Source organism: Odocoileus virginianus, unplaced genomic scaffold (genome assembly GCF_023699985.2).
Source record: "Odocoileus virginianus isolate 20LAN1187 ecotype Illinois unplaced genomic scaffold, Ovbor_1.2 Unplaced_Scaffold_4, whole genome shotgun sequence".
NCBI lineage: Eukaryota > Metazoa > Chordata > Mammalia > Artiodactyla > Cervidae > Odocoileus > Odocoileus virginianus.
This window is the reverse complement of record NW_027224266.1, coordinates 358,959-384,014: the sequence shown is the minus strand read 5'-3', so window position 1 is coordinate 384,014 and position 25,056 is coordinate 358,959. Positions and strand designations below refer to the sequence as shown.

At 41.2% G+C, this 25,056-nt stretch overlaps 1 protein-coding gene across 6 annotated transcripts in view; it reads left to right on the top strand.

Moving 5' to 3' along the window:
• SH3KBP1 (SH3 domain containing kinase binding protein 1) overlaps positions 1-25,056 on the top strand; it is a 341,920-nt gene that overhangs the window by 164,437 nt on the left and 152,427 nt on the right. For 4 of the 6 annotated variants that reach the window (XM_070462384.1, XM_020914380.2, XM_070462385.1 and 1 more), the window contains 4 exons: positions 9,394-9,523; positions 10,040-10,099; positions 17,431-17,505; positions 21,081-21,286. In XM_070462384.1, coding sequence (XP_070318485.1) covers positions 9,394-9,523; positions 10,040-10,099; positions 17,431-17,505; positions 21,081-21,286 — 471 coding nt within the window. The remainder of the gene's footprint in view (positions 1-9,393; positions 9,524-10,039; positions 10,100-17,430; positions 17,506-21,080; positions 21,287-25,056) is intronic. The other 2 variants (XM_020914381.2, XM_020914383.2) reach the window with 2 other exon arrangements.

Sequence of the window (25,056 nt, the reverse complement as noted above, 5' to 3'; positions counted from 1 at the left end):
AAAGCTGAATGAGTACCAAATGAATGAACAGCAGAGTAGAACATTTGTGCCAGTGGTAGAAGGGCACAGTTCTTAAGACTGAAACCAGGGAAGAAATTCTAGGGGGAAAAAATAAATGGTTGTGACTAATAATAATTAAAAAAAGAGTTAAAATTTTGGTATGATTTGAAGTTAGGATAGCTAAACAAAGAGGACAACAAACAGGAAAAAATTTGAAAAAATTTTATTTATGTAACATATGAAAATACATTAGGAAGCTATTATAACAATGATAAAGGATAGATCTGCTATAAACAGACATCCCACAAGTGGAAATAAAAATCTGAACCATGAGAAAGTGTTCTAACCTGCTACTAATTAAATAATCAAATTAAGACAATTTGATTGGGTACCTCCTTTTGAAAATCCTAAAAAAGTGAGAGAGTGGTAAGACTTGGTAGTGATTAGAAGAACTGGTGACTTTGTATATCTTTATGATCCTTGTTTGATGCTATTTAGCAAGATGCATCAAGAGCTATAAAAATCTGAATTAATACCCTTGATTCATTAGTCTTACTCCTAGAAATTTATTCATGGAAAATGGTTACAGAAAAAAATTATGTTAAACATGTTAATTGCAGCAATGCTTGTGATAATGAAAAAATCATCAAGAAAGGGAATAGTTGTGTGAATTAAGGTATATTATCCAGCCAGAAGATTGTGAAGCCTTTAAGATGGTAAATACAGAGGCCTTTATATTTATTACAATACTGTGTGTTGTAATTATCTGTTTTATTCCACTAACCTGAGAGCTTTTCAACAGCTGGGATCTGGTTTTTATCTATCTTTATATTCATAGTACATGGAATAGTGCCTGAAACCTAACACATACTTTAATAAATGCTTGCTGAATAAGTAAATGAATACATGGAAGTATGAAAAGTTTTTTTTTTCCAAAATAAATGAATAGGTAAGTCACAAAATTGCATTCAATAGGAATAGTTGAGTATAATTGTCTGAAATCTATCTCAAGGCATGTGACTGAAGACAGAAAGAGCCCCAGAATTGAAAGTGGTTCTGCCATAGAAGATGGTTTTCCCTTTAATGTTGTAATAATACTGTAAGAAATACAAATCAAGATAAAAGTTCTTAATACATTTCTGGAATTATTGCTGATTCACATCTGTCTGTTGACTGCAGGGGAACCGAGTGAGGGTCACTGAGGGAGAGGAATGATTGCAGGGCTGGTGTTCTCCTTGCCTGAAAGAAGAGCTTCACCAACCTCTGTGGGCCCAGCCTCTTTACCATCCATGCCCGTTGAGTCCTAGGCTTTGTCCTGCGCTTCCCTCAAGTAGAAAAAAGGAAAACTAACTGGATAGCCTCTGCTATTTCTGTAAAACAAAGCATGAATGTTTACCTTTTAATCCATATTTTTAGATTATATCACCAAAAGTTAATTTCTCTACTTTTGAAGTTTATTCTAATATTGCAGATTCTGGGCCATTATCCCTGTATCGTATAAAGTCTGTCCTTTTCTCATATAACAGATGTTATATAAATGCCAGTAGGTTGCTACTGTCTAATGCCACTGAAGAATAAAAACAAAATAAAAATCCCAAATAAACAAAATCCCTTAAATCACAGGAGCAGATTGTGATAAGACCATAGTAACAGCTTTGCAATGCTATAGTATCAATCTGTTTGTCAGGAGAAAGATAACGTATTGTGTGTGTGCATATAGATTATATTTTTATTGATAAATTGATTAATAGATTAATTCTATAGTGTTACAAAGCTATACACACACATGCCCCTACTGCCCCCAAGAGACAATTCCTGGGAGGATTTTGAATGTATGGACCAGTTCCTGAGAACAGTTGAAGCAGGTAGAGAATCCTAAAATATGATATACGTTTATCTTAACATGTAATCTTAGTTTAAAAATATAAACATGTATATTCATCTGCCTCTTAGGGCCAGGGCGTTTCCTAAACTATGTGTTTGTTGGTTTGAGCTCCACCTTCTCTGCATCCATGATGCATCCTCTACTATTCCCACTGGTTTCTTTAAACTTTTTGGAAGTAGGAGTGCTATACTACATGGCATGTAGGATCCTAGTTCCCCAACCAAGGATCGAACCTGTGCCCCTTGCATTGGAAGCATGGAGTCTTAACCATTGGACCACTAGGGAAGTCCCACCACTGGTTTCTTTGAAGTGGATTGAGGACAACTTAAGGGAAGCAATGAGGGTTAATAATTCTTCTAAAATTCCACACTCCCTCACCTCCCAAACTTTTAGTTGTCTTTTCTATACCTAATTTGGCACCATGTTTCTAAATGTTCAAATTATAATCATATTCCTTCTCACCACTAGCCTTTTGTCTTCAAACCTACGTACTTTGTACTCTTTAACCATATTGTGTGCTGGCAGGAAGAGCAGTGAACTGAAGCAGGTCTGGGTGGACATGGCCTTGACCCTTGGTGAGGGGAACAGCACTTCTGCCCGAAGTTACCAGCTCAGCCTGGATGGGTCTCTGCAGCGTGGCCAGAGGAGAAATGGAGAGTGTGGGGCGGTCCAGGGATGAGGGGGGCTGGCAAAGTGAAGGTCACTCAGCAAAGTGCTTCTGCCTCCTGGCTAGGGAACAGTCAGTGGTCTGCAGGGAGGACAAAAGTTCTTGTGAAGTTAATGGGACTTCACTTTCCAGAAGGAAAGCTAGCAGGCTAAATCCCTGGTAGGCATTTTAAAGTACACAGTTGTGACATTTCTGTCTGGAGTGGGGTGGACTGGTCAATGCAGTCTAGACTAGCCTGTAGACTAACCTGTAGCCAGTTTGTGTGTGTGTGTTCCAATAAAGCTTTATTTACAAAAGCAGGAGCCAGACTTGCCCCTGCTCCCCCACCCTTCATTCTACACTTACAGAGAAGGGCAGTGGGATGGGATGGGGAAGCTGATGTTTATAGGGTATTTACCACATTCCCGGGCACTGTGCTAGTATCTTCATACATGATATTTCACTTGGTCATCACAGAAATCACTGTCTGGAAGGTGTGATCAGTATTTGTATTTTGTAGCTGAGGGAACTGAGGCTCAGAGAGGTTAAGTAACTTGACTGAAGTTGCTCAGCTGTTAACAGGATCTGATATGTAGCTGTTTTGAAGGACAGGACTTTCAAGCATTGCTGAAGATGTCTGTAAGAGCCATACCAGAAACCCTTGCCACTGTCAGGAAAATCGTGGATATATTGCTCTCTCTCATTGAACAGTGCTTAAGTCTTAAATATGTATCATATTTTCTTAAGTCATCACCCTACAGGTTTTTCTTTTGATGGACCCCTCTCATGTGGAATAGGCTTGTTCTCAGAAGAATAAGGGGAGGGGATAAAAATCAACTTCCTCTCGGTATGGTCCTGCCCGGAGAGGTAATCAGACAAAGAGACGTAGCAATTTGGGGAAAATATTGACTTGGGCATTAAGAACCTAGATAACACTTGTTTATAGTTGGCACAGCCAGCTTTCCATGTCCCCAGATCAACAAGTATGGTTATTTAAAGCAGTGAAAATAGAAAATAATGTAGGTATTTATGGCTTCAGAAAGTGGTTCCCTCAAAAATATTTTTTCCCACCAATTCCACAAGTAGAAAAAATGTTTCCAGAAACAATTTGTATTTTTTTCAGCAGTATTCAAAAGATAAAACCATGTCTTAGCACATTTACGTAAAGTTCTTAGAAAAGGCAAAACCTTTTCTAAATAGGTGATAGAAATCAGATTAATGTTTGCTTGGAGGTAGATTGACTGGGAAGGAACACAAAGAAATGTTTTGGAGCAATAGAAATGCTCTGTGTGTTAATAGAAGTATGGGTTACATGGGTGTATGCATGCACTTATCACAACTGTTTGACTTGTACCATTGAGATCTGTACATTTAAATGAATTATATCTCAATTTTAAAACTTTAAAAAAATTATCTTGATGCTTTTCTAGCTTAAAATTTTTTCTAAGATATTTCCCCCTACCTCTTATAGGTAGGAGAAATGACTGTTACTGAAATTCTCATTTAATTATTTCTGAATAAATTTTTAAAATTGAGACATGATTGACATATAATTGTACTAATGTTAGGTGTACAGCAAAATGATCTGATATATGTATATATTGCAAAATGATGTCTCCAGTGAGTTTAGTTAACATCCATTACTACACATAATTACAGTATTTTTCTTGTGATGAAAACATTTAAGATCTACTCTCCTAGCAATTTTCAAAAACACAATACAGTGTTATTAATTATATTCACTGTGCTTTGCATTGTTTCTCTTATTTCACTTAGCATAATGCCTTCAAGGAACAAGAAAAAGCATAAACTATTTCCAGAGTTAGTAGAAGAAAAGAAATAACAAAGATCACCAGAAATAAATGAAGTAGAGTCTAAAAAGACAATAGAGAAGATCAATGGAGCTCAGACCTGGTTTTTTGGAAAGATAAAACAGACAGCTCTTTAGCTAGACTCACCCAGAAAAAAGAACTCCAATAAATAAATCAGAAGTGAAAGAGAAGTTACAACTTATACCACAGAACCATAGATGATCATAAGAGATTGTTATGAGCAATTATATGCCAACACATTGGCCAAGCTAGAAGAAATGGATACATTCCCAGAAACCTAGAACCTACCAAGTATGAATAAATTTTGATGAAAATTTGAGTGATCTTGAGATGTGGGCCTTTCCTTAGAGCTTGACTTATCCATGTTTCTTTCTGGAAAGAATGGCAAAACAGCTCTTGAAACAGTGAAACACAAGTACCCATTTGCCTGTGAGCCTCGCCCTCCCCCATGCTTCCCTTCTTCACACTCACCTCTCCAGTGGGCTTTTTAAAAAATTTATTTATTTGGCTGCACCATGTCTTAGTTGTGTCACTGGGATCTTCAGTCTTCGTTGTGGCATGCAGGATCTTAGTTGCAGCATGCAAACTCTTAGCTGTGGCAAGTGGGATCTAGTTCCCTGACCCGGGCCTCATACATTGGAAGCACAGAGTCTTAGCCATAAGACCACCAGGAAAGTCCCGTCTGGTGTACTTCTGACTGAGGTTTGGGTAACAAAGGGCAAATGGATGTGAAAAGCTATAGCAACCCTTAAACGGACCTTTCCTGCCTTGCTGCTTGTACCCTGAAGTAGATTTTAGACTTGGTGAACCTGTTGTTTCCCTCCTTGGTAGAGTTGAGAGGGAAAACTTCAACAGTGATGTAGGAACTACAGGCATATCTCAGAGACATTGCAGGTTGGGTTCTAGACCACTGCACTAAAGCAAATATTGCAATAAAGTGAGTTACAGTAATTTTTCAATTTGCAGTACATACGAAAGTTATGTTTATACTATCCTATAGTCTATTAAGTATGAAATAGTATGATGTCTAAATTGCTAAAAAAAAAAAATGCTCACCATCATGTGAGCTTTTGTGTCATAGTAGGAACATCAAAGATCACCAGAGATCAGTATAACAAATATGATACTACTGAAAAAGTTTGAAATATTCAAAAATTACCAAAATGTCACACAGAGATACAAAGTGAGCAAATACCATTGGGAAAATGATGTCGATAGACTTGCTTGAGGCAGGATTGCCACACACCTTCAGTTTGAAAAAAATACAGTGTCTGTGAGGCACAGTGAAGCAACATGCAGTAAAATCGGTGCACCTGTGTTCTGAGTAACTGGGGTCACCTCTGTATTCCCAGGCATCCCCTTCAGTGCCTTGAAAATGTTGATAATATTTGTATGAGTTGGGGAGCTGGAGATGGAGGTATACTCCTCCCAGCCTCTTCTGCAACTTGCAACAGGGCTAAGAGCTGAAAACTACTTCCATGGGCCTTGAACCCACTTAAATGTTGGTGACTGTGAAGACTTATGAACTGCAGGGCCCACAGATACAATGGTCTAAGTGGTTTTACTGCATCTTTCTTTCCCAAACACTGTCGTGTAAAGCTGCCCTGCTCTCAGCTCTGGGACACAGCCATGGACTCCAGAGCTGGCAGGGTTGGTCTCGGAGGGACAAGGGTTTGTTCTCAGCCTAGAAGCCCAGGCCTGCAGAAGCCTGCTGATATGTTTGTGTTGGTGCAGAGAAGGTTGGTGTCTGTCCCACCTGAATACTTTCTTTGGGAAAGAAATCATAAGCCCTTGGTAACATCCATAATCCTTACTTTATTACTAACAGATGCATTTCTTTCTCTCTTTAAATATAGAAATATAAGCATAAGCAACCTGATTTCTAAGCAGGTGGTGTGCAGACTCTGCATGTTCCACTCTTGTTGTAGAAGATTCTCAAGGATGGAATCTTTGTTTTATTCACTGATGAATCTGTCCCAAGGTCCTAGGGCAATGCAAAATAGGCGTTCATTAAATATTGGTGAAATTGGGAGGGGCACACAGGTCTGAGTGTGGTGTTACCTAATTAAGAACAGCGGGCAGTATAGTCAGGGTCTCCTGGTCCCTTTTGCTCCTCACAGAAGGGAAAATTCCTTTTGTGAAGGAATCAGGGCTTCATAGGCCCCCATGGAGGATTTCTCCTGGTTGATTTCCCTGCCATCCATTCATTTATCCATCTGACCATTCATGAATGACTGTAATCCTCATGGGCTTCAGTGTCCTCATCTTGCTGCTGGAAGTTGAACTGGAATATCGCAGAAGAGGGATCATGTGAGGGTGGGGATCATTTGTCTCCTATCTCCAGCCTGAATCTCGCAACCAGAGCAGTAGTCTGTAGGAGGAAATAGCACTGAGCAGCTCTCTCTGCTGCTGGGTACAGACACACCCTCCATGGCGCCTGTAATAGGAAGTGTACCCCCCTGGGCGATGAGCAGTGGTTTGATTGTCTGCTCCTCTGTGCGCTGCAAGGCTAATGATAGGCGTCTGCCAGTTCCCTTTTGGCTACTCCTTTCAGACTGTGCTGAGACAGGGCTGCGGGCATATGGGGGTGTGGTGAGGTGAAGACACCCCTGTTTTCCCAGTAGGCAGCCTGCCGAGCCCACACATCAGGAGCACTTCCTTCAGGGATCTCGAGCTGGAGCCGCTTATTACTGAAATGGGAGCATTTTAGATACTGTCAAAGTGAATCAAACAGAATTGGCCCAGCTGCCCTGCGCTGTTGGGGATGGCAACAGGAGCTGCTCATTTGCGGTCTGTGCCCTTGGTCTCTCCCTCCTGGCCTGCGATTTCTGGGAGAAAGAAGGTCATTTTATGGTTCCTTATTCAGGACAAACACAAAGGACCCAATGCAACTGTTTATATTCAGGGTTATGACAAAGCTTCCTAACCATTCTAATCTTATAAAAAGCTCCTTGAAAGAATAATATGTATCAGTAGAGTTGACATAGAAACATGGAATGAGTTCAGCGGAAATGCTGTTAAACGCTGTGATTTGGTCTTGAATAGGGACAGTTATGCATAAGTGCTATTGTCTGGATTCTTTCCTGAAGATTCTGTGATCACGCAGATGTAATGTCCACTCTGAGTCTAGATACCCCAGGAGTTCCCTAACACGTGCCCTAAATGCCATTCTGGTTGTATCCATTCTGAGGCTCCGTCAGCATCCCCCTGAATATCTCGCACATCATCCTCTACTTATACCTGATATTTCTACTCTTTAAGGCCAACCTTAACTTTGATTCCTTTTTTTCTCCAAGTCTCCCTTTAGCGTCCCAGATCTCAATGAGCTCAGCTTTGTGTAACACATTTGGTTTGTGCTAGGTCATGGTGTTTTCTTATCTCTTTACCTTGCATTTGCTAGGTTTTGGTCGCTCCCACCCTCTGCCATCTTTAAACCAGATGCCCTCTACCTTGATTGATTGTCACCTTCTTGAGGGGAAAAAAAAGAACCTGTCCTGTACAGTCCTATGTCCCTAGCCCCTAGTGTAGAATCATAATACATCTATTTCTAACACATCAAGTGTACCCATCATGCCATTGAACAGATAGGAAAGTCAGGGTTCAGTCAGTAGGAAATCTGAACAGTCACACAACTGCTAAGTTTCAGAATATGATTTGAACTGGGCTTTTGACTCTTAATTTTCTTTTCTGTTTTAATTATTTAAGCTTTTAAATTATATTTGTTGATTTGATTAGGTCATACATGTACATGGTTAAATTTTTTTTTCAAAGTTTCTAGGTCTCTTTCTAGTATACCACATCATTACTGGTAGCTGAATACTTCCTAGTTCTCAAAATGCTCTGTTATTTTCATCCAAGAAGCCAGTTCACCATTCTCACTTCTGCTCTTCTATTAGTGGCTTCATCACAGAATCTTAGGATGATTTTTTTAAGCCTTCTCTCACTCAGCTCAGCCAGTTGGCTACTGCAGACCAGCGGATCCCTCAGAGATCCTCAGGTCTGTCCATGCCTTGTTCATTGTCGCCCCTCCACAGATCCAGCCTTCATTCTCCCACCCAGATCACTGCAGTCTGACTGTCCTCCCTACCTCCCTTCATCCCATATCAGTTCATTTCAGGGTAGTCTGAAATCTTCCAGAAGCCTGCAAAGAGTCCTTCTACCTTTTGATCAAGTTCTTATTCCATAGATTCTTAAGCAGTTTTTGTTAGGCTGTCTGGTTAGGTTTGGTAATCTGGGAAAGCCATTCTCAGTTTTTAAATACTAGCAATATATGCATAATATAAAACACACATGGCACAGTGGTAAAGAATCTGCCTGACAACGCAGAAGATATGAGACGCAAGTTTGATCCCTGGGTCAGGAAGATCCCCTGAAGGAGGAAATGACAGTCCACTCCAGTATTCTTGCCTGAGAAATCCCATGGACAGAGGAACCTGATGAGCTACAGTCCATGGGGTCACAAAGAGTTGGATATGACTGAGCATGCACACACATAAAACACATGATTACAAAGGGTATATTTTGATATATTAACCTATGTGTACTTGTTTGTTATAAATAATTTCTTATTAATATATTAAATAACAAAGTCTCCCAGCAGCTGTGTTAACTACCACCACTTCAAAGTAGTGATGAGTGCAAACGATATCTTGAAATACCCACAGTATCTGTGATGGGATATGAAAATATTATTTGGTTGGTGTCAAATCACAGGTTCTTCTCTTAGTCTGGTATGTTACCTATATTCCCAATCAAAGGAAATGGCAAATTTCAGTTGGAGGTTAGTGAAAATGAAGTGTTAATTCTTTTCCATTTGCGTTTATGGTCCCTAGGTTAAGCCCCTTCCTGTGCCTGAATCTCGAGGCTCTGTGAGGTCTGCCGTCTCATTCCCTGTTCCCTTGGAAGCTTTGGGTCCCACAACTCTTCCTGCATGGGCTTTGCACTTGGCCCTATACAGTTGGGACAAAAAACTGGGAAACACTATGTCTAACCTGAGTCTTGCCTCTGTTCTTCTGTTCACATGTGTGCAGGTAGAAGAAGGATGGTGGGAAGGTGTTCTCAATGGAAAGACTGGAATGTTTCCTTCCAACTTCATCAAGGAGCTGTCAGGGGAGTCGGATGACCTCGGCATTTCCCAGGATGATCAGCTCTCCAAGTCAAGTAAGGAAGTCCTCCCACGACACAGGCGGGGATGGGGCACCCACGGGTGCCACTCTAGCCTCCCCTCTGTTCCATGGCCTGTGCTGAGCGACTGTGACAGAAGCTCATGAGTATTTCCCTGGCTCTGCTGCCTTAACCCACCATGCTTTAGTAGGTGTATCACTGTAAGTGTGTGACATGCACAGACACACACTATTAATGTCTTTGGATAGGTGACTGTTGACCTTCCCACTCCCCCATGGATGGCCCAGGTTGCCGTACCTCTGTATTCTCAAGTGTTACTCCCTGCAAGTTGATAATTATTTTTAAGATGAATCAAATGAGATTGTTGATATTTCACAGCATCTCTTGAGGACCTTAGAGAAAATGGCACACACACACACATCATTGATGGGGAGAAGGATGATGTTCAGGACACATGTGGGCCAGGCCATCAGAGGGTCCAGCCCCACGTCAGGTGAGCATGCGTGTCCTACTGCGATGGTGAGAACGAACTCCAGGTCTTTTTTTCTCCAGGGCCTGAAGCTCTCCTCCCTCCAGCTTCTCTGCTGCCCTTTCCAGCTCACGGAGCAAAAGGTCAGGCCCGGGAAGCTTTGTTCTCCCAGTCGCTAACCCAACTTCCTTATGTGAGTGTCTGTGTACCTCTTGTGCCGTCTCGAGCCGCAGTCGTGCGTGTGAATGTCGTAGAGGCACGACTGTGTCCCTGCGCTTTGGCACTGGCGAGGGCTGCAGACGTTCCTGCCTAACAAGAAAAGGAAAGCTCAGTCCTGTCAAAATAATTCTTAAATTGCTTTCTTTTCCATTTGGAAAAGTCTGACTTGAGTGGTATTTCCCACTTAGCTGTGTCTCTTTTTATTCAACCAGTGGCATGACCGGGCACATCCCCAGTATGGAGGTAAAGCCATTTCTGGAGTCATGCTGGGCCACCTCCTTCACTTGGTGTTTTACTGGCGCTGGCTGATTGGCTCAGTGGCATCCAAAGACTGGGGCCCCTACCCCTGAACCTCATTCCATCCTGGGATCTGTGATAGGAAAGAGAGGAGCTGATTTGGAAGCAAAGGAAGCATCTTAAGACTCCTAGATTCTCTGGTTTGGGATAAGGAAATTCTCTGCTAACATAGGCCAGCTGATGAGTATGGGCAGGACAGCAGGAAGTGTCCTTGACCCCATGAGAGTGGCATTTGCTATGGCTTCCAAATTGCACACAGGAATTCTCAGTGCTGTGCTTCTCCTTTCAGACACTGGATTAGTGTTGTGATTGGGTCTTGTAATAACAATACTATATCTCAGGGATATTGTGCATTAGATGGGCTTTGTTGGAGGGAAGACCAAATCAGGTCATCATACCATTATTTATGAGTTCCAATAGCAAGAATGTATACAAACCACCTCACCTATAGAAAATCCTCTATAAATAGTCACCTTCATTGTTAATCATGATTAACTCTTGGGACATAGACTGTTAATATGTTGAGGCTATTTACATAGCAGTTGGTACTGTGCTCACTGAAGCATTCTCTCTACATTTGGAAATTACTTTGAGATTCCTCTACTGATGCAGAGAAGGAGATCTGGAGAGGTATTGGACCGCATCTTTGGGAGAACCTTGACCTCTTGACCAGAGTTGGAGCTCAGAAAAGTAATGCCTCCTGTGTTTTTGGAACTGTTGCAATAAACCGTCTCCTCTTCCTCCAAGTCAATAATGTGGACATTTGACCCTGCTTGACTTCTCAGCTTAAAGCACATGGTGCTGGAATTTCTGAGGCAGGAGGTTAGGAGACGGAGTGGAATGGTTTCCCCCATCTCTTAGCCTTTCCTCACACGCTCAGAAGGGCTGTTTCTCTCAGAGAGACTGCTGTCCCCAGCACTCCCAATCAGTTAAAAGTCTGCCATTTCAGGCCTAGGACAGCCTAATAATTCCAGCAGCCATGTTTAGTTTTCACAGGATCTGTCCCTGGTGAGGGGGTTGAGGCCTCCAGAGAGGCCTGGTTTCCTAACAAGGATGGATGCTTGTGAAAGAAATGCATGGCTTTTGTAATCTTCCTGTATGTGCAGTTAAGGAGAAGAGGGCCTTTCTCCCCATCTCTCTGGCTGTCCATATCCATCCATCCATCCTTCCTTGTCTTCTATTCTTCATTCAACTTTTATTTAGCCTCCCTTGTTACTAAGATGCTGTACAAGGCACTGAAGACATACAGAGACAGATCAGTTAGGGTCCCTGCCTTCAGTCAGCTCGCACTGAGGAAAGAGGGTGCACAAACCAGCGGCAGTTGAGAAAAGTAGCGCAGGTGCTCAGCTAGCCAGGTGTGTGAGGAACAGTGAGATACACAGGCGGAGAGAGCCCAGTCCCAGAGGGATGTAGGGACGGTGGTGGTCTTGAGGGCTTCAGAGGAAAGCAGATGTGATTATCATGTCCCTAGGGCTTGCTAAATTGAGATCATCCCCTGAAAGAGAGAAATATCATCTCTCAGTGTTCTGACAGGCTGTTCAGTAGCTCTTTACACTGAGATGGTAAAATATATATAATTAGATCAGATCACATGCAGAGATTATGTATACTGGTAGAATTTGTCTACATGGAAACTTTGGTTTTAGAGTGAATCTGCTTATTCTCTATCTTCAGGGAATGGAGTTAGTTTCAGTGTACTTTACTTCACAAAAGAAAAATCGTTTTGTTTTGAAATAATTGTAGGGTCATAGGAAATTGCCAAAAAAAAACCCCACTGTACAGGGAGGTCCCATGAACCCTTTGTGCAGTTTCCCCCAGGGACAATATCTTGTCTAGCTATAATACATGCATATTTACTTTTATCGTAGAACTGAGAAAGACAAATGGAGTTAATGCACAAAAGATATCTAGCTTTTTACTCTGGTATGAGCTGAGCTGTAGTTAATAAAGGTCTTTGTTAGACCAGTTAGTTTTCACAGAGATTGCATAATTAATACATGGTTCTGGGGGAAAGTCAAACTCATAATGTTTTATACCATTTTGGTAATTTTTAGGGACCCTAGTGACATATAAAAGTCTTCTCAATTAAAATGCTAGTAGACATTAGGAGAGGTTTTTTTTTTAAGTGTATATATGTATGTGTGTGTGTGTGTGTGTGTGTGTGTATATAAAAGATAGGTAAAACCTGTATCCTGGTATATACGAAGAAAACTTTGTGTTCATGTATCCTTATACATCTCTTTGTTATGCACATACACACACCTGTATGTACAGAAACTCATTTGAAATTTGTACTCTTCACATTTCTACTTCTGGAATGTTTTTAGGGATAGTTACTCAGTTGAGTTTTGTCAACCAATGGATGAGTGCAATTGAAGAAACGTTGCATTATATTTATAAGGAAGTGTTCCAAGACAGCTTGACACATAGTAGGTGTTCAGTAAATGCTTGCTGAATCCTTTCTGACTCTGAGGAGGCGTTTTTAGCTTCGAATTACAAATGCAAATTGCTTGAACTTGCTTTTCTTTAACACTGATGTTTTTTTGTTTTTTGGTTTTTTTTGCCACTCCACTTGGCACACAGAACTTCCCTGACTAGAGATCGAACCTGTGCCCCTTGCAGTGAAAGCATGGAGTCTTAACCACTGGACCACCAGAGAAGTCCTACCCCAATGTATTTTTGTATAGGTGGTTGGTTATGAAAATCTGTAAACTTTCAATCTTTATTCAGGGTAATCTAATCTATTAAGAAAAGAGTTGCATCAATTGTACTGGTTGATATGTTGATTTAAACATTTTATCTTGAATAAGAAAATTGTCAGGTAGTAGCAGAAACTTTCTGCTGTGTATTTAATTTGAAGGCATCTTTACCTTTCATAGAATTTATGAAACTTTAAAGGTGCCTTTTCAAAAAGATTTTTATCAATTCTTTATTATAGAAATTTTCTAACATACACAAATTGAGAGAATAGTATGATGAACCCTTGCGTACCTGTCACCCAGCTCCAGCAGTTAGCAGGTTGTGGCCAGCTTATTGTAATTATACCACTCCACAATCCTCCCTCATATTATTTTGAAGCAAACCCCAGATATAAAATTTCATCCATAAAAATTTCAATATGTGTCAATAAAAGGATATCTTAAATACTGTTATCACTCCTAATAGTAATAATAATAGTTGTAATTCCTCAGAATAATTGCCTATATGGTCAGTGTTCACTTCCTCCTAATGCTCTTCTATTATTTAACACAATTTGTTTGCTTGAATCTGCACCCAGAGAAAGTACATACAATGTGATTGGTTGGTATGTCTCAGGTCTCTGGATCTCTAGGTTCTTCCTCCATGTCACCTTTTTGTTGAAGAAAATGGGGTCCTTTGTCCATTAGTTCCCCACAGCCTGCCTTTTGCTGATTTCATCTCTGCTGCATCCTTTACTTTGTTGTCATATAAACTGGTAATTAGATCTAGGGCCTTGATTATATTCAGATTTGAGAGATTTTTGTGGGTGGGGGTAAAAAGCTGCTTCGTAGGTGGTGGTGGACAGTGTATTTGGAAGCTCATAATGTCTGGTTCTTTTTATTTTTTTTTCATTTATTTTTATTAGTTGGAGGCTAATTACAATATTGCAGTGGGTTTTGTCATACATTGACATGAATCAGCCATGGATTTACATGTATTAGCCACTGATGATTATCATCAGATCTCTTCTCTCATTAGGGCTTGTAAAATGGTACCAAACAGGGAGTTTTTTTTTTAAGAATGAAATGGGCTCCCATGTAAGAGATTAACAGTGAAAAAAATTGATTTTTAAATTAGATTAGATTTAAAAAATTAAATCTAAATTAGATTTTTAAAAAACAAAGCATACAAGGGTTTGCAATACTTGTGTAGGCAAGGTTTTATGTCAGGGATGGAAAAGAATTGAGAGATCTAACCTGGTGTCAGTATGAACACTAAAGCCCAGTGAGATGGAGTCTTGGGTGTGTCCTGGCTTCTGAGGCCACCATTATAGGTGAGCCTTCCTGCCTGTACTTTGCACACACTTTAGTTTTGCCTCTATTACGGCCTATAGTTTACTGTTTCACAGAGCATGTAACAAATTTCAAAGCTGAGTACAGTTTAACTTGTTTCATTTAATTGTCACAGATTATGATGAATTAATTACCTTTTCAGTGACAATTTTGCATATGCAAGTATTGACTAAATGATGTGAAATAGAACTTTTTATGAATTATATTGATATTATGTTATGGTATTAAGTTATAATCAGAAAATATCTTGATCTATAAGATTTATTTGGATGTAGAGGCAAAGAAATCCAGATATGACTGTTGTCCAATTTCAATTTCATGCTTACTTTGTTTGCCTCACATTTAAGATATGTGACTTTCCTATTCCTAACATCTTTTTGATATTATTTAATTTCTTAGAGTATGAAATAATTGTAAAACTAAAAAGCATTCCTGTTTTTCTTTTTAAAGAAAACATTGTTTAGCTACAGAAACGTTTTAAGCTTTTTCCCATAGTTTTTAGAGGGAGAAAGTTTGCATTTTCTTTCTATAACCCTTAATAACCATGATATTTGAGCTTTAATTTGCTTTCTTATTTTCCTAATTCCTTATTTTTGAATTATAAGTTCAGATATTTTAGTGACTTGTCAAGTGAAGACAAAGATGGAGATGACCTTTTAAAACTTAGGCCAAACCACTCCCATGATATAGAAATATTTTATTTCATTAGCTGTGAGAAATGGATTACTTAGTGCCCCATGCCTATAAAAACTAAAGCCAGGCTGGTACCCACCAGGCTTTGGTATTTGTATACTTTTTTCTTTTTAATATTAAATGATATTTGTTTTGTATATGATGTTCTGGTGGCAGAAAGGAGCAATTAGCAAATTGATGAAATAGAGTTTCAGGCAAAATTAGATGCTAGTGTAAGCATATGATTTTGTGTTGAAATTGAAAAATCCTTCCCCTTTACAGAGTTTTCTGCCTTCAAATACTAATATTTAATAGTAGAGTATCCCTCCACCACCTCATAAAATAAATAGCACTCATATTCATGGCCTTTCCAATTGCCCATCTCTTTTGTTCTTTAGATGGAATATGTGTGTCCTCACTCACCCCCAGTCCAGGCTCCACTTCAGTCATCTTGCTGCCAGTGGATGGGGGAACTTTACAGAAATGCTTGGCCATTCAGAGACAGAAGTACCATGTCTTTCTCAGACTTGGTCCTGGGGAAGAACAAAGGGAGGTTCTCTTGTACTTGGAGGAAATTGAAATACTGAAGTACTTTTTTGAAAATAATTGAAAAATTGAAGTACTTCATTGAACTACTGATTTCTTGTTCTTTTTGTGACACCAAGAGGACTGCTGCCATTCAGTTCTTGGATGGGGGGAATCTGGCTCACACGACAGCTGTATTCCTTAGGAGTAGTGTTACCTTAATGATTGAAGTTAAGCAGGATAAAAATTCACCCAAATAAAAACCAGCCAGTGTTACTTGCTCCACTTTGTCATCAAGTCCTCAAGAGCTACAAGTCTAATGAGAACATCTAAAACACTTGTTTCTTTGATCACCCTATGTAGCCAGTGATTTGAATGTCTTAAGTTTTTGCTTTAGTTAGATGGAGCACATCTGTCAAAAAGGGCAGATTTCAAAGCAGTGGTGTACCACCCTGTCTGTAGGACACAGAAATTGGCAATACCTGATTCCATTTAATTTGTTGATCTGATCAGTTACAGTTCCTTTTACGTATTAGGAGTGACATGGCCCAGAAGTTGACATGATGGTCCCTAATGGGGTTTCCCATTTTCCTAGAGTGTTTCTAAAAAGTGAGACAAGTTGCTTTCTGTTACTCGGTTTTCCTCTCTGCCTCTCTGTAAATGTAGCCTACTTTTTCATCCTTCGGACTTATTATGAGGGAGCTATGTGGCCTCCAGTTTGATATTTAGCTCACAACCATAATAGGATCTGTTTCTTGGATAACTTAGAGTAATGCATGTATTGTTTGCCTTTATTAAACCGTTTTACCTCCTAATGATACTCTCTGTAGGGTGTGTGTGTGTGTGTGTTCGTCCACTCAGACTGGGGCAGAGTGTGTGTAGTCTATGTACTTACTCATGATTCCAGAGAGATTTGGGCTTTAGCCATGTGCCCAGTCTTGTGCTATCGATAACTTCTACTTGTAACAACAAAAAAGGAGATAATTTGACACTGGGTGAGTCCTATGTCCTCATGCTTTAGTGCAGTCTCATGACTGATATGGCAAACCTCAGTTAAGATGGTTTAAGGAATAAGGTTTTCTGGCATCTTTGGTGCTAAGCAGAAAACCCCTTACATCAACATGGAAGTCACGATTGGTTTCAAACCTCATTGACAAAAACCCTTTTCTAGAATTCTAGTACATTTTCTTGCTTAAAGGTACTAAGAATGAAAAATCCTTTAAAAAGGATTCTGTGCCTTGCTTGGATTCTTGGGGTCATGAGTATCAGTTTGTATCATCCTGGGCCCTAGGGGTATAAGTTAAAAGATAATGGGCCAAAATCTATATTCTGTTCGAGTCACACTCTGCAAAGAGAAGATTGAGTTACCTAAGAAATCTGATTGGTTAGATTTCCTCTGGTTAATTGAGATTTTCCTGCTCTTGAGGTATAATGTGGAAGTGACTTCCAGGTTTAAATTGGGCATAATCCACATGCCAGGCATTCAGAGAGGTGAGCCCCAGTTTCTGGGCTCATTGCCATCATGGTTGCATGGGGACTTTGGGCTCATTCTATAAGATTCTTAAACTCTGCCTTTATGATTTCTAATTAATTTTGTGGATGAAGCTTAAAGTGGATTCATTGAAGACAAGTTCAGTTAAAGACTCTCCCTCTTCCTTCTTTTGCCATCACTTGCTCCCCCTCCCCCTTCTTGTTTTTCTCTCCCCTTCTCTTTTCTCATTCACTGTCAGGAAAGACTACCTTTGAAGGGACAATTCTGTACCGAGCTGCGCCGGGAAAGACGGAGGGCCACAGACGCTATTACAGTGAGTGACCTTAACAGCAGGAGGCATTTGTAAAGATAAGATCTGGGTACTTGTGTTTTTTGATGCAGCTGCACTCCCCTGAGCTGCTCATGCTTCTGCCAAGTGTCTGTGAGTTTCTCATCCAAGGACGTGGGCTTACTCACCTGAGATAAGCGCCGTCTCCTTGGCGTGTGCTGCGGAGCATTCCCATCGCCAGCCCCCGGCGCTGTCTTGTCTGCTCTGTGCCTGTCATGTGTGTGACATGCGTGCATGAACCATGCGTGCAGAGAAGGGATCCGTAACACTGGTCATGGCATATGTATTTGTCCCAGTATCTGCCCCTCTGGAGTGCTGTAAGATGGCTTCTCATGGAGATGTCAACCCTTCGCGGTTATTGCTTTTACTGAGTGGGTCAATCAGTAAGTCATTGCCTCATTGCGCGGTTCAAAGAAGTAAGAAGTGGGCACAAACAGTCCATGCCAGAAATGATATTTTGCTTTGCTCATTCAGCCAATCACCACACGGCAGACTTCTTTTTGGCAGGACCAGGTGTAGCCTTTGGTGCAGTGGAAAGAAAGCTGCCAAAAGTTGAGGGGATGGAGATAAATGAGATTGATGAATGAATCTCGTGAAGTTCTTAGAACAGATCTGCCATACAGTAAGCACTAGACATGTGAGTGTAAAACTGAAAATAAATAAAAATGGCTCAAAGATTTGAATTGATTAATGCTGGAATATTAAGGAAATTATTGACAATGACTTTTCTGTAATTCAGCCAATTATATGAGTGGTGATAGCAAACCTGAGGAAGCTTTGTTCTTTTCTCACGGCAAAGGAAAATCATCCTCCTTAGTGTGCATATATACATATGTGCACATAAAGATGTATACACATACGTGTGCATAGAGATGTATACACAACTATAAAAGAGAAGGTTTAGGCATGAACTCCAGAGTCAGGCTTCTCAAAGTGTCTGCAGCAAAGTGTATTTTTATTTCCATCCCCCTGCGGACAGATACCTGGTCCTGCTGGACGTGTCTTCACTGCGCATGTGCTGCACCTCTTGTGCCTCCCCGCAGGAGCAGACAAACCAAGACTAGTCCATGCTCCATTCACATAGACAAGTCTGTGGGCCACACGTCTGGAAGTCACACCAGCACACACTGCTATAAGTGTTTCTGTGCACGGACACTTTCTGTGCTTATTACCCAGTGTTTCAGTAATGAACCCTTCATGACCTGGCCCCAGTCCACAGACCACACTTTGCATTTCCTTGCCCTCGGGTGTCATGTGGCATGCCAAGCATGACACAAGGATATTTTACACAGTAGTGTGTGTTATGAGCACCAGTGACCAAAAGATACAGCACCAAACAGACGTGAACATGAAAAGCCACCTTTCTTTCCCGCCAAAGGGAAGGTACTAGATTTTGAGGTTTTTCATCAATCTAGATATTCAGATATTTAACTTGTATCGTACTGAAAAGTGATAGAAGCAGGCTACCAGAATTTCTGGAAGAAAAATCTGCCGTGTGTTTCCTTCCCAGCCCATGCTTGTGTGGTTGAATGACCCTGCAACCTCTCCTTGTGTAACATAAAGAGTATTTCTCACAGTGATTAATGCAAAATTATTAAGGTGAGCCCGGAAGGTGGGAAATCCCTAAAACCAGAAGCTCAGTGAAATCAGAATGCCAGTGGTTGAAAATATTATGTTTCTAGGTGATGAGGAATGATAAAAAGAATCCTTCAAATTCTTTTCTTTGAAAAACTGTAACAGCTTTGCCCTATTCCCTTTGCCCTGCTGCCTTCTGCTGATGGTGCTGGTGGTGGTTGGGGGGCGAGGTGATGGCACAATGATGGTTTCTATTCACTAACCATTTCTTTATTCCACTCTCAAATGCTTCTTTCCAAAGCATTAAAGAATATACAAGCCATTTATCACACAGAAAGAATCCATACGGCAAAATGAGAACATGTTAAAGGGGAAATGACACAATATTTAGACTCCAAAATTATATCTCCAGCAGGGATATTTCCCAAAACAATGAACAGATAAACACATGAGTGGATAGCTAATCCAGGGAGGTTCTCCATGTTTGCACACTTGCATCCAGTCCTGTAAATTGCAGCTGACCCCCTTGTTGTGGGCTGTTCCTCATTCTTATGCCCTCTGTTCTTGCTCATAAATGCTGTTCTTTAGTTAGTTAAAATGTACAACTGGGATCTTCCTCCTCCCCACCCCCCTTCTTGGCTTATAATTACCATTTTATTGCAAACAGCAGCAACAACAAACACAGCCATTGTTTAAAAGATTTGATTTTGAAACATGTTAGTGATTTTTAATGACCTTTCTATATTTTTCTCTGTTTTCATTTAACAGTTTCTTCCTGCACTGAGACTTGTCTGTATGAATGACTTCGACATTTTATGACAGTTTATGCGAGCAGTGATTTGATATATCTTTCTTAGGTACTAGGAGGCCACCTTACCTATAGGAAGATAATGCACAGTGTGGCTAAGAGAGAACAAGGGCATCATTGTCATCAGCAGATACAGTCAATGTTCAGGAGCTACTCTGCACATCTCGAGTCTTTTAGAGACAGGCTTAATGGTAGACTTTTCATAAAATATCCTTTGATTCTTGTCCTTTGATGCCATGACTAATGTACTGGCCATCAAAGTAAGAATGTAGACCCAGAAATTAACTAGAAACAAATAGGCTCTTCCTTTTAGGAACATGATTATGGGCAGAGCCTGGGAAAAAAGGAATCTGGGGAGGTAAGTGTCCACGCTGTCATGCTGATAACTGTTTGACCACAGGAAGTCCAAGGAAAGGTGTCATGTCCCCAGTGTTCTTCTTTGGAAAGGAGTTCAGCTTCAGGGAAACTGTTGTTAGGGGAGGGAAGAAGAGCTGGAGGCTTGGGGCATTCTGGCCTCTCACAAGGCAGCTTCCTTTCCTTCTATAACAAATACAATCATCTTGCCAGTGAAAGCGTTTCAATGTCAAGTTTGGTTTAGTGCTTTCCTAGAGGAGCATGTCTGTGTGCATTTATTCCTTGTAAAGCCATCTAGAGATTTAATTCTTTGGCAGTCATAATTTTGTGTGGTTTCTTTAATTGCTAATTTGTTTAACTGGCTTTTAGCTTTACAGTTTCCCTTTAGGAAATGTTACTTTCGTTGCTAATTGCTAATTGACATGTCATAGAGATCAGAGGTACAGTATGTGGTACTGACTGGGTGGGGAGGTGAGGAAGGGGCAGGAAAGGTTGTTACTGCATAGACTGCACCAAAACAAATTTGGCTAAGAACCAGGCTCTGGCTGAAAAGAGATGACATATCACATTGACAGAGGCCATCTGCTTTCAAATTGGATGTTCTGAAAAGTTTTGATTCACTTCTTAAAATTCAAGGCTGGGGAGGCAGAACAAAACTCAGAGCCACCTCCCTGCAACATCTTACACACTAAATGAACAATGGCAATGCAAGTTATCCTGTACCCTGTGATACTTGGAGCAGTGGTTCCTGGCTGGCTATGAGGTACTTCGTGGCTGTGGCTGATTTCTGAGTTCTTTCTTTCCCCATCCCCGCTCTTGACAGGTTTAAGGGAAACCACAGGCTCCGAGAGTGACGGGGGTGACTCGAGCAGTACCAAATCTGAGGGTGCCAACGGCACAGTCGCAACAGCTGCCATCCAGCCGAAGAAAGTCAAGGGAGTGGGCTTTGGAGATATTTTCAAAGACAAGCCAATAAAGCTAAGACCAAGGTCGATTGAAGTAGAAAATGACTTTCTGCCGGTGGAAAAGGTATGTTCGACAGTTTCTGTTTTATTTCCACATAACGTTCTGTATCCAAAAGTTACCTTGTAGGGTTTGGCCCCTAAGATGTCCTATGCCTCTCTTAGACTCTCATTGTCCTTGTGGGCAGCTCTCCTTCTATATGAGGACAGCTTTTAAAAAGGCTCATGCTCTAGTTCACTGTTGCTTTTCTTACTGATCTCCTGTCTATGGAACGTTTCTCAGGGTGACTTTTCCCATAGACTAGCCCTTCTTGGTTTTCTCTGGAGAAAAGCCACTCATGCCTGGTCTCAGCTAAACACATGACCTTGCTACTTTTCAGGCAGCCACCAGTCTCTCTCCTCTCCTGGAATGTTTCTCTGGTGCTTTGTGCTGGGGCATGTTGACTGCTTCTGCACTAGAGAAAGGGGTTGTGCATTTTTTTCTCAAGGTCTTTGGTGCAAATGATTTCAGACTGCCACAAGGAAGTCTCCTGCGTGCATGAATGGCGGAGATGGCCCTCGCTGCGAGTGCCTGGGTCTTTCCCATCAGGGAGCTGGCTGTTTGTCCTGCCCCTGGTTCTGGGTTGGTGAAAGGCAGACAGCGTGCTGCTGCTGACTATTCGGTTGCCACAGCAACACACCCCGAGCCGTCATGCTTGTGGCTGTCAGTGACGTCTACTGTGGTACACTTCTAAGCATCATAGCCTTGCTTAAGATTTGATAAATACTGTGGAATTTTCCAGATTGTAATAAGCTACACTTGTGCTGTGCTTAAGGAATGTTTGTTAATTTGATTTAGCGCTGAAATTTTTTCTTTGACGTTTGTGCCAGCAGGCTTGGGGGATGGGGTATTGGCAACATTGCTACTGCAGGTTTTTCCGCAGCTTTTAAGGGTTTTCCATTTTTCAGTGAGATGAATTTTTGAAAGTTGCATCATCCTCTGCAGCTGTAGAACTTCCACCCACCTCCCTCCCTCCATCCACAAGCAACCTAGCCTGGTGTCATCATGTATTAGAAACAAAATCTGGAAAGGAAACTTTTTTGGACGCTTAAACATCCTGAGAGATGAGTAAGACAGAAAGGACAGACACTTAAAAACGAAAGACTGTTTCATTTAAATTCTTTTGTGGAAATGTCTCTTATACACCATTGTTTCCTTCAGTAATCTATTTGGTGTTTCTCAAGATCTGAAAACTATTTAGTATCCCAGCTTGTGAGCTCATTTCTGTTCAACAGAGTCACTTTCAGATTCTGGGAGATATTTACAAAAAAGCAAGTTCCCATCTTGGGAAGGAACAATGAATACAGTTTTTTCTTCATTATTCAAGTGGTTGAAATGAACATGATCATTGACTCTGTCAGTGAACAGTTAATTCCTTCTGTTTGTTTTATGGTTCTTGGTCTTATTCTTCTGTGTGTAAAAGCATGTCGCGTGTGCGTAATCAGTGACAAATATAATATTCCCAGGTTTGTACCTCAGCACATGTCCTCTGAGCCCCACAGCCAGCCACATGTCCAGCTGCCGACTTGAACATCTCCATTTGAAGTTCTTAAATTCTTATTTTTTTGTAAGATAAATTCTTATATAAGACAACTTTATATAAGATAAATTCTTATCTATCTCAGCCATACACATACATGTATCCATTTCTCCCCAAACCCCCCTCCCATCCAGGCTGCCACATAACATTGAACAGAGTTCCCTGTGCTATACAGTAGGTCCTTGTTGGTTATCCATTTTAAGTATAGCAGCGTAACACACTATTTCTGTACAGAGAAATCTCACTAGCTACTGAACACCTGAAACCCTGGAAAAGAATTTAATTGTATTTTTTTTTATTCATGGCCAAGTTTGTGGCAAATTAACAAGAACAACTGAAGGCAGATTGGGGAAAAGTCACTTGCTGTTCTGAAATTCTTATCAGCTTGTCCAGACTGGAACTCATCCTCTTCCCCCTCAATCACTCTGCCCACAGCCCTCCCGTCTCAGTTGAGGACAATGCCACGCCCCCTCCCATCACTTGGGAGAAAAGCATTGGGGTGGTCCCTCCCTCCCCTTGTTTCCTCACATCCCATGCCGACCCATCAGGCAACCCCACCAGCGCTGCCCTCTAAGTGTATCTGGCACCTCGCTCAGCTCTGCTGTGCCTCTGCTCTCACCATCACTGCAGTGACCTCTCATTGGCCTCCCCTCCCCTGCAGCCTAGTGTCCATGTCGCCAGGGTCATGCCGTTCTTCTCAAACACCTGTAGAGACTCCCCCGTGAACCAAAGTGAAAATCTTGCCCACAGCCCAGGAGCCAGGATGACCTGAACCCCATGGCCACTTGGACCTCCCTGCTCACCGCTCCTTCCCCACTTGCTCACTCCCAGCCCTCTGGTTCCTGCTCACACGTGCCATGCATGCTCCCACTTGGGGGGGGGGTCTCCACCTGGACACTCTGTTACCATCTGCCCCCCGCCCCTGGCTGCCTGCCTCTCCTCCCTGATGCCCCATCATTCAGAAACCTGCCCCCTCAGCCCCTCCTGCACTGCACGTTTTGTTTTCCCTAGCACGCGCACCCTTCTGACATAATGTTTATTTTGGATTATGTTTATTCTTTGTTCACTGATGTGTGTTATGTGCTTAGAACAGTGTATGGCACATGGTAGGTGCTCAGTAAGTATTAGTTACAGGAATAATATGAAAACTAGCACTTTAGAGATTACAGACTTCTATAAAATGAGGGGGCTGAGTGTGATAACAGTTATATAGTTGGAAATAGAGTAGTTGTATGGTTCGCTGCATCTTTGTGAAACAAGATTTATTGCATCAGTCTTACATGAAATGTTAACTTCATCAGAGTAATACACACACACACACACACACACACACACACATACAGTGTGTGTTTGCGTCTTGATTCATGATTTGTTTGCAGAATGAAACCATGTGCTGGCAGCTCCCTTAGCCTGCTTCTCATTGTGAAGTCTCTGGGGAAAATGTAAACTTCCCAGCCTGCTTTACTGGCAGCGGACAATTTTTACAGCATCTAAGAGGGTTTAAAACTCTCCACCCCCTGTTGTTGGCGCCATGGATAGTTCCATAGATTTATGGATCCATTATGTTATTGCACAACCTGGCGTGGGAGCTCATGAGTGTGATGATGTTTTACTAGTGTACAACCTGGTTCTCATCGCTTTTGAGATAGTTCTGCGTCAAAGATTTATGTTTGAACAAGAAAGTTTCCTTTGAGAGTTGAGCTCACTGTTTCAGTTTTGCAGAAGCACAGACTGGATCTCATGTGACAGCATCTGTGTTCAGTGAAGCACAAGCAGGTCTTCCACTTAGACTGGGGCAGTTGACCTTCTGACATGACTGGTTTGATAACTTACATGAGGGGAAAAAAAAGGGCTATAATAATTGTTAACAGCTGCGAGTGTTCTAGTGTGCCTTCTGTTCAAGTGGGAGAAGTTCTAAGATCCACTTTTCTGAGTCAGTTGAAAATTCTGTGTTTATTTTACCTGTGCTTTAATCTGTATCACCCTACCCGGAGTGGTTGAATGCTGATGATTAAACACCAGGAGAGAGATACTGGTGTAGCTTTAACACCCACCTGTAACAACAAGGGAATAATTAGTATTTTTACTTCTCTTATTGAACTATAAGGAAGGACCCCATTTATGAACCTTTTTAACACTACCAGTTGTGAATATGCCTGTGAATGATGTGTTTAATTCACTATTTAACCGAAATATTTATAGATGAAATGATTAATGTCTGGGATTTTACTTGCAGTAAGTTGGAAGACGGAAGAGT